This window comes from Triticum urartu, chromosome 4A, assembly GCF_056163025.1.
Source record: "Triticum urartu cultivar PI428250 chromosome 4A, HENAU_Tu73, whole genome shotgun sequence".
Taxonomy (NCBI): Eukaryota; Viridiplantae; Streptophyta; class Magnoliopsida; order Poales; family Poaceae; genus Triticum; species Triticum urartu.
Genome location: NC_141876.1, coordinates 264,818,611 through 264,828,933, shown reverse-complemented (window position 1 = coordinate 264,828,933; position 10,323 = coordinate 264,818,611). Strand labels below are relative to the sequence as shown.

General features: G+C 47.7%; 1 protein-coding gene and 1 pseudogene across 1 annotated transcript; both read right to left on the bottom strand.

The window, feature by feature from the left end:
* Positions 1-1,020: 1,020 nt before the first annotated feature.
* LOC125554706 (uncharacterized) lies at positions 1,021-1,579 on the bottom strand (annotated as a pseudogene).
* A 5,838-nt stretch (positions 1,580-7,417) lies between these two features.
* On the bottom strand, positions 7,418-9,524 carry LOC147975554 (uncharacterized). The gene is given in 2 exon segments (XM_087520481.1): positions 7,418-7,686; positions 7,805-9,524. Coding segments are annotated over 2 exon segments (1,989 nt in total).
* Between the last annotated feature and the right edge of the window lie 799 nt (positions 9,525-10,323).

The following is a 10,323-nucleotide window of genomic DNA, read 5'->3' as shown; positions in this document are numbered from 1 at the left end:
ACAAGGGTAACGGTCTTCTCTGTAAGGAGGTCTTGATGTTCTTCTCCGCAAGGAGGTCTTGAATCCAAAGGGATCTTCTCCGAAGAGGCCGCGGTCTCTCGCGAGGAGTAGATCCGATGCGGATGAGCGTAGCTCTATCTCTCAAAATGAGCTAAACCAAAACTAACCCTAGCTAGAAGGAATAGGTGGAGTATTTATAGTCTTAGTGCAAAAGAGGGGGGCGAAGGGGTACATGGGCTGTGGCCCAACACGAATCAGCACACAGGCGTCGGACGTCCGGGGGTCACCGGTCATCCGGAGGCTCACGAGGGTCCGGACGTCCGGTGCATGTCGGACGTTCGTAATTTCGGCTCGGATGTGCTTCGGTCGGACGTCCGGTCGGGGTCGGACGTCCGTGCCTCGTAGGTCATCCGAGGGGATCCGGAAATCTATAGATTTGGCTCGGGTACGGGGGTGTCGGTCGTCCGGAGAGGGCCGGACGTCCGGAGCCTGGAGGTCGTCGGACGTCCGGTCCAGGCCGGTCGTCCGGAGCGTGTAGCTTCCTCTTCATCACTTCTTCTTCTCCGTCTTCACGTCAATCTTCCTCTTCCTCTTCTCCTTGCTCCTTAACTTCTCCATGGTACTTAAGCATGCACAAAGTATCCGTATGAGGTAGTAGCCATGTCTCATGTGTATCGAAGTGGAAATGTGAGAGGAGAGATGTCACCTCGGTTTCAAGAGCTCTTGCACGTGATCGTGTCATGGGTCCAAGAGGTGTCGTAGGAGATGTAGTTGGTTCCATGGGGATGGTCTTGGGATGCTCTGCATCAACACCACTAGAGGAAAGACAATATACATCTCATCAAAATATCAAACGAATACCAAATTCACATGACTACTTATAGCAAGACTTCTCCCATGTCCTCAGGAACAAACGTAACTACTCACAAATCATATTCATGTTCATAATCAGAGGGGTATTAATATGCATAAAAGGATTTGAACATATAATCTTCCACGAAATAAACCAACTAGCATCAACTACAAGGAGTAATCAACACTACTAGCAACCCACAGGTACCAATCTGAGGTTTTGAGACAAAGATCGGATACAAGAGATGAACTAGGGTTTGAGAGGAGATGGTGCTAGTGAAGATGTTGATGGAGATTGACCCCCTCCTGATGAGAGGATCGATGGTGACGATTTCCCCCTCCCGGAGGGATGTTTCCCCGGCACAACAGCTCCGTCGGAGCCCTAGATTGGTTCCGCCAAGGTTCCGCCTCAATACGGCGGTGCTTCATCCCAAAATCTTTCTTCTGATTTCTTCCAGGGCGAAAGACACCTTATACTAGATGGGCATCGGGGGGCTTCCAGGTGGCCCACGAGGTAGGGGGCGTGCCAAGGGGGGTAGGGCGCGCCCTCCACCCTCGTGGACAGTGGGTGGCCCCCCTCTAGTGCTTCCTCCGCCCAATATTTTTTATATATTCCAAAACTGACTTTCGTGGAGTTTCAGGACTTTTGGAGTTGTGCAAAATAGGTCTCTAATATTTTCTCCTTTTCCAGCCCAGAATTCCAGCTGCCGGCATTCTCCCTCTTCATGTAAACCTTGTAAAATAAGAGAGAAAAGGCATAAGTATTGTGACATAATGTGTAATAATAGCCCATAATGCAATAAATAGCGATATAAAAGCATGATGCAGAATGGACGTATCAACTCCCCCAAGCTTAGACCTTGCTTGTCCTCAAGCGGAAGCCGATATCAAAAAATATGTCCACATGTTTAGAGACAGAGGCGACGATAAAATAAAATATGGGCATGAGGGCATCATGATCATTCTTAGAATAGCAACATATATATATATATATATATTGTCATATGATTCCTTATGCTAAAGTAACAATCTATTCACAATGTCAAGTATGAATCAGAAACTTCATTGAAAAACTAGCAAACTATAATCTCAGTCATTGAAGCAATTGCAATTTATCATGACATCGGAAAGAGTCAATATAAGAGCTTTTCAGCAAGTCCACATACTCAACTATCATTTAGTCTTTCACAATTGCTGGCACTCACGCAATACTTATGGGTATGAAGTTTTAATCAGACACAGAGAAAGATAGGGGCTTATAGTTTTGCCTCCCAACCTTTTACCTCAAGGGTAATGTCAACAATAATAGTTTATGATAACCCACATACAATTGGATATATAGATATCAGGATCTTTCCAACACATAGTGCTTGCCAAAGGATAAAGTGTAAAAAGGAAAGGTGAAGATCACCATGACTCTTGTATAAGGTATAAGAAAAAAATAAAAGATAGGCCCTTAACAGAGGGAAGCATAGGTTGTCATGTGCTTTTATGGTTGGATGCACAAAATCTTAATGCAAAAGAACGTCACTTTATATTGCCACTTGTGATAGGGACCTTTATTATGCAGTCCGTCGCTTTTATTTCTTCCATATCACACGCTCGTATAAAGCTTATTTTCTCCACACTAATAGATCATACATATTTAGAGAGAAATTTTTTTGCTTGCAACAATCACAACTTACTTGAGGGATCTTATTCAATCCATAGGTAGATATGGTGGACTCTCATGGCAAAACTGGGTTGAAGGATATTTGGAAGCACAAGTAGTATCTCTACTTGGTGCAAAGAGTTTGGCTAACATAAGGGGGAAAGGCAAGCTCAACATGTTGGATGATCCATGAAAATATAATTTATTTCAGATATAAGAAAACATAACCCATTACGCTGTCATCCTTGTCCAACATCAACTTTTTAGCATGTCATATTTTAATGAGTGCTCACAATCATAAAAGATGTCCAAGATAGTATATTTATATGTGAAAACCTCTCTTTCTTTATTACTTCATGTTAATTGCAACGATGACCAAAACTATGCTTATCAGCTCTCAAAAACTTTTATTCATCATACTCTTTATATGTGAAGTCATTACTCTCCATAAGATCAATATGATCTCTTTATTTCTTTTTATTCCTTCTTTTTATTTTTTTATTTATTTCGTAAAGATCATAACAAGATAACCAAGCCCTTGACTCAAGATTAATCTTTATTATATATAGCTCACGGACTCGATTACATAGATAAGGATCAACACAAAACTCAAAGCTAGATCATGCTAAACTTTGTTCTACTAGATCAAGATATAACCAAAAGGATCGAACTAAGAAAAACGGTAAAGATAGAAGTGTGATGGTGATACGATACCGGGGCACCTCCCCCAAGCTTGGGAGTTGCCAAGGGGAGTGCCCATACCCGATACTTAGTTCTCCTTCTTTAGAGGTGGTGATGTGATATTCTTGGCGATGCTCCTCCTTAGGATATGATTCTCTTCCTTGAGCTTATTGACTTGATGCTTAAGATCCATTATTTCCCCACGGAGCTTGCCCTTGACGACTAAAGCTCCTTTCACCCATGGATGTTTCATAGCTGCGGGAGAACAAGTAACACTCTTTTTCATATTTTCATAAGAAAGAAATCTAGCATTGGGAGGGATGACCGAGTTTGGAATTGCTGAGCTGTGAAGTTCCTCCATCATGAATCTGGCTTTGAGACGAAAGGTAACTTCTTGATCCTCCTCCATGGCATCTATCCTTTTCAAGTCGGCCTCCATCTCTTCCTTCATTGATGGCCCAAAGTGGTCAACATCACTGTTTGCTCCTGGCCCCGGTGTTGGACGAGACACCCGACTCTCCCCGACTGACTCTTGAGAAGACATCTTGCTCTAAATCTGCTGCAGAAATAGCTCGAAACAAAAACATAGAATCGTGTCATGGTACGATGGTCAAAACCTTTGGGAGATTATATAATGATTTTTTACTGGCCAAAAGAAGTATCGTACAAGAAAACAGAGTCCGGAGGGCACACGAGGTACCCACGAGGCAGGGGGGCACACGTAGGGGGGTAGGGCGCGCCCTCCACCCTCGTGGACGCCTCGTGTCCTTTCCGGACTACTTATTTTCCTATTTTCTTAAATATTCTAAAACGGAGAAAAATTGCTATTAGAACTGTTTTGGAGTCGGTTTACTTACCGTACCACATACCTATTTCTTTTCGGAGTCTGAAACGTTCTGGAAAGTGTCCCTTATGTACTCCTCCAGGGTTACGGTATTAATAACATTGGTTTCAACATTTATGGGATTACCTGAGATATAATGTTTGATTCTTTGACCGTTCACCTCCTTCGGATTTGTGCCTTTGAAGTTGTTGATTTTTATGGCACCGGAATTATAGACCTCCTCGATAACGTAAGGACCTTCCCATTTAGAGAGGAGTTTTCCTACAAAAAATCTTAAACGAGAGTTGTATAACAGAACATAATCACCTACATTAAACTCACGCTTTTGTATCCTTTTGTCATGCCATCTTTTAACTTTTTCTTTAAACAGTTTGGCATTCTCATAGGCCTGGGTTCTCCACTCATCAAGTGAGCTAATCTCAAATAGTCTCTTCTCACCGGCAAGTTTGAAATCATAATTGAGCTCTTTAATGGCCCAATATGCCTTATATTCTAGTTCGAGAGGTAAGTGACATGCTTTTCCATAAACCATTTTATACGGAGACATACCCATAGGATTTTTATATGCAGTTCTGTAGGCCCATAATGCATCATCAAGTTTCTTGGACCAATTCTTTCTAGATCTATTAACGGTCTTTTGCAAAATTAATTTAATCTCTCTATTACTCAGTTCTACTTGACCATTAGACTGTGGGTGGTATGGAGATGCAATTATATGATTAACATCATACTTAGCAAGCATTTTACGAAAAGCACCATGAGTCGGTTTACTTACCGTACCACATACCTATTCCTTTTCGGAGACTGAAATGTTCTGGAAAGTGTCCCTTATGTACTCCTCCGGGGTTATGGTATTAATAACATTGGTTTCAACATTTATGGGATTACCTGAGATATAATGTTTGATTCTTTGACTGTTCACCACCTTCGGATTTGTGCCTTCTAAGTTGTTGATTTTAATGGCACCAGAATGATAGACCTCCTCGCTAACGTAAGAACCTTCCCATTTAGAGAGGACTTTTCCTGTAAAAAATCTTAAACGAGAGTTGTATAACAGAACATAATCACCTACATTAAACTCACGCTTTTGTATCCTTTTGTCATGCCATCTTTTAACTTTTTCTTTAAAAGTTTGGCATTCTCATAGGCCTGGGTTCTCCACTCATCAAGTGAGCTAATCTCAAATAGTCTATTCTCACCGGCAAGTTTGAAATCATAATTGAGCGCTTTAATGGCCCAATATGCCTTATGTTCTAGTTCGAGAGGTAAGTGACATGCTTTTCCATAAACCACTTTATACGGAGACATACCCATAGGATTTTTATATGCAGTTTTGTAGGCCCATAATGCATCATCAAGTTTTTTGGACCAATTCTTTCTAGATCTATTAACTGTCTTTTGCAAAATTAATTTAATCTCTCTATTACCCAGTTCTATTTGATCACTAGACTGTGGGTGGTATGGAGATGCAATTCTATGATTAACATCATACTTAGCAAGCATTTTACGAAAAGCACCGTGAATAAAATGTGAACCACCATCAGTCATGAAATATCTGGGGACTCCAAACCTCGGAAAAATAACTTCTTTAAGCATCTTAATAGAGGTGTTATGATCAACACTACTAGTTGGAATAGCTTCTACCCACTTAGTAACGTAATCAACAACAACTAAAATATGTGTATGCCCATTAGAGGAAGGAAACGGTCCCATATAATCAAAGACCCAAACATCAAATGGTTCAATAACAAGTGAATAGTCCATAGGCATTTCTTGTCGTCTACTAATATTACCGATTCTTTGACATTCATCACAAGACAAGACAAACTTACGGGCATCTTTGAAAAGAGTAGGCCAATAAAAACCGGATTGCAATACCTTATGTGCAGTTCTATCTCCAGCGTGGTGTCCTCCATAAGCCTCGGAGTGACACTTGCGTAGGATTTGTTCCTGTTCATGCTCAGGTACACAACGTCTAATAACACCATCTACTCCTTTATAAAGGTGTGGGTCATCCCAGAAGTAATGTCTTAAATCATAGAAAAACCTTTTCTTTTGCTGGTATGTGAAACTAGGTGGTATAAATTTAGCAACAATGTAATTAGCATAGTTGAAAGGTGACTTTCACCGTGTGTATTACAGACCATACAGGGTTACATATATAGCCTCCTAGGTACAATAGCTACAAGCGATGGAGGTGGGGATCGTGCGTAACAGACGCACGTTCCCATGCTATGTGCGCGCGCCGTTTGGTCCAGCCAAGAGACCCGGTGATACACGTACAGGAGGCGTTTTCCAGCAGCCCCCCGCAGCCGCAATGGGGTCTTCGACGACGTTGAGGCTGGACCGGAACTCCGTGAAGACGCCTGTCGGTAGCCCCTTGGTGAAGACGTCGGTGAACTGGGAAGTCGATGGAACATGCAGGACACGAACATCGCCGAAGGCAACGCTATCGCGCACGAAATGATGATCAATCTCCACGTGCTTGGTGCATTGGTGTTGTACTGGGTTGGTGGAGAGGTACGTTGCCGATATGTTGTCGCAGTAGGCAATGGTGGCGCGCGATGGAGGCCGCCCAATCTCCTGAAGAAGCTGCCGGAGCCAACACGACTCCACGACCGCATTGGCGACAGCTTGGTACTCCGCCTCCACACTCGATCGCGACATGGTGGTTTGTCGCTTCGAGGACCAGGAGACGAGGTTGTCACCGATGTACATGCAGTAGCCAGACGTCGAGCGCCGGGTGCCGGGACAGCCAACCCAGTCGGCGTCCATGTAGGCGATGAGCTGGGACGAAGTGGACGGACGAAGATGAAGCCCGAGGTGGGTGGTACCACGCAGGTAACGTAGGATGCGTTTGAGGAGGGCGGCGTGCGGCGTGCGTGGCGAGTGCATGACAAGGCACACCTGCTGGATGGCATAGGCGATGTCGGGGCGCGTGAGTGTGAGGTACCGTAAGGCACCGGCGAGACTACGGAAGAGGGATGGGTCGGGAGCAGGGTCGCCGGCGGTGCCGGAGAGTTTGGCTTTGGTGTCGACGGGAGTGGCGATGGGTTTGCAGTTGAGCATGGAGGCACGGTTAAGGATCTCGAGGGTGTACTGCTGCTGGGACAGGAACAAACCGGTGGGGCACCGCTGAACATTGACGCCGAGGAAGTGGTGGAGCGCCATGGTTCGTCATGGAAAACTCAAAGGTGAGAGCAGCGGTGATGGTGGTGAGCAACCCGGAGGAGCTAGCGGTGAGAATGATGTCGTCGATATAGAGCAAGAGGTATGCCACCGAGGTGCCACGACGGAGAATGAAGAGGGATGTGTCGCAGCGAGACGCCGTGAAGTCGAGCGAGAGTAGGAATGTGGTGAACCGCTGGAACCACGCACGCGGAGCCTGCTTAAGCCCATACAAGGACTTGTGGAGCTTGCACACGGCCGAGGGGTGTGCGATGTCGACGAAGGTTAATGGCCCAACGGTTGCTGACGGCGATGCTGAGGATGACGCGGATGGTGGCCGGTTTCACCACGGGGCTGAAGGTTTCCCCGTAGACGATGTCGGGCTGTTGCGTTAAGCCGCGGAGTACCCAACGCGCCTTGTACCGAGCGAGGGAGCCGTCAGGATGAAGCTTGTGGCGGAATATCCACTTCCCAGACACCAAGTTAACACCTGCAGGGCAAGCAACCAAAGACCACGTTTTGTTTTGCACCAAGTTAACTCACGTTTTGTACTGCCTTATTACAAGTTGGTAAAAAAGTGCTCGCCAAACGGGAAAGGGAGGCAGCACCGGGGTGCCCTAATCGCCGATGCCACAAATCTCCAACGTCCACGGAGAGCGCTGCCTGATGGTTGGTGGTGCCGCCGGAGAAGGAGTAAAGCTGGCCGTAGCTACTGCAGCTCATGAGAGGAGTCCGAGTGGCTAGGTCCTTCACAACAAAACCAAAGGGGTAAAACTCAATTGTGACGGAGTTGTCAATGCAAAAACGACGAACAGAAATAAGATTTGTAATGACACGGGGGTTGTAGAGGATGTTGTGAAGATAGAAGGGGCGAGAGGTAAGTTTGGTAGAGCCCGTGGCCATAATAGGAAGGTGAGACCCGTCCTCGACAATGATACTGGAAGGTGAACGCTTGGATGGAGAACAAAGCGAGTCGAGGTTACCTGGGTTCCCCGTGACATGTGACGAGGCGCCGGAGTCGAGGTACCACTCGCCGCCGCCGCCGAGCTGGTGCTACTGCTGCACGGACATGTTCTACATGGCGGCGATCAAGCCGGCCTGATCCCATGATGGTGGCGGTGGAGGGTGTGTCGAGGACGACGGTGCGCCAGGGTAGAGCACCGGGTAGGCGTGGGCGGGCTTGCCAGGGCGAGGCCCGAGCACGCCCGCGGCGTTGGGTAGGATCCACGGCGCATGCCCCGGGGGCGGGAAGGGCGTGCCCCATGGCGCAAAGTAGCCCATCCACGGGGTCTGCCCCCCGTGAGCCAGATGGGGCTGGTCGCGGTCTCCCGTGTGTCCGTCGTTGGAGCCGGAGCGCCCCTGGCCGCATCCACGGCCGCGCCCCTGGCCGCGACCGCCGGCGGGGGAGCCGCCGCGTGCGGGAGCGCCCGAGCCCGCTGGCGCCTTGCCGCAGTCACTGTGGTCGCCGCTTGATGATCCAACGCCTGGAGGAGGGCCGCCGCCGCCGAGGCCAATGGCGAGGGCAGTGGAGCCGTCGGTGCGGTCGTGTGCATCCTGCTGTATCTCCTCGAGCAGCAGCCGCGAGCGCGCCTGGTTGAAGGTGGGAAATGGGTTTTGCATGGGTAAGACGGTGGCGATGACCTGATACCTGCGGGAGAGACCACGCAACAGCTGCAGCGTTAGGGTACGATCGGTGACGGGCTCCTCGACGTCCGCCATCGCGTCGGCCAGCGCCTTGAGGCGGCCGCAGTAGTCCGCCATGCGCATGTCGCCTTGGGTGAGGGCGCGAAACTCGGCGGAGAGATGCACCGCCTGGGTCGGCTGGTTTGCGAGAATGAACTCGCGAAGTCTGTCCCAGGCGAGGAAGGTCGTGTTCCCGTCGCCGCGGATGACCTCGTAGAGGGCATCGGTGATGGTGGAGTGCAGCGGCAGGAGAAGGGTGAGATCAGTGTGTCGCCAGGCCGGAGTTTGCCGGGAGGGGTCGGAGTAGTGGGCAACATGGTGCTGGACGGAGTACATGGCGAGCACACAACGCCAGAGCTCGCGCCACTTCGAGTAACTGTCGGACTGGACGTCAAGTTTGAAGGTGATCAGGCTGCCGATGTTGTGGAGGTTGTGGATGGAGGGGATGGCGGCGGAAGAGGAGGCCGGCGCGTCGGGAGGAGGAGGCGGCGGTGTGACCAGAGACAGTAGAGGGGGCGTGGTCGCAGGAGGCGCAGTGGTGACCGGGGCGACCAGGGTCGCTGGGGGCGCAGTGGTGACCGGAGGAGGAGGTGGGAAGGTGGTGGTTGAGATCTCACCGGACGAGGGGATGCCGCCGGTTTCCATCGGGAGAGAGAGGAGGAGAAAGAACCGCTCTGATTACCAAGTTGAAAGGTGACTTTCACCGTGTGTATTACAGATCATAGAGGGTTACATATATAGCCTCCTAGGTACAACAGCTACAAGCGATGGAGGTGGGGATCGTGCGTAACAGACGCAAGTTCCCATGCTACGTGCGCGCGCCGTTTGGTCCAGCCAAGAGACCCGGTGATGCATGTATAGGAGGCGTTTTCCAACAAGCATAATCAGCATACCATTGAGCAGTACGAGAAGCATTTATGACAACTAGTTGTTCATATGGGAAGCTAACATCTATAGGTAGTGGGTCATCAAGAACATTCTCTAACCTAGACAAGTTGTCTGTAACGGGGTTCTTAGCTCCCTTTCTATCAATAATATGCAAATCAAATTCTTGTAGCAAGAGAACCCATCTAATAAGTCTAGGTTTAGCATATTTCCTTTCCATAAGATATTTAATAGCATCATGATTAGTGTGAACAGTTACTTTAGAATCAACAATATAAGGTCTGAACTTATCACAAGCAAATACAACTGCTAAAAATTCTTTTTTAGTAGTAGCATAATTTCTCTGGGCACTGTCTAGAGTTCTACTAGCATATTGGATAACATTTCATTTCTTATCAACTCTTTGTCCTAGAACAGCACCTGCAGCGTAATCACTATCATCACAAATAATTTCAAAGGGTAAATTCCAATCAGGTGGCCGAACCATAGGTGCGGAAATCAAGGCTTTCTTATGTATTTCAAATGCTTCTACACAATCATCATCAAAAACAAAAGGAAC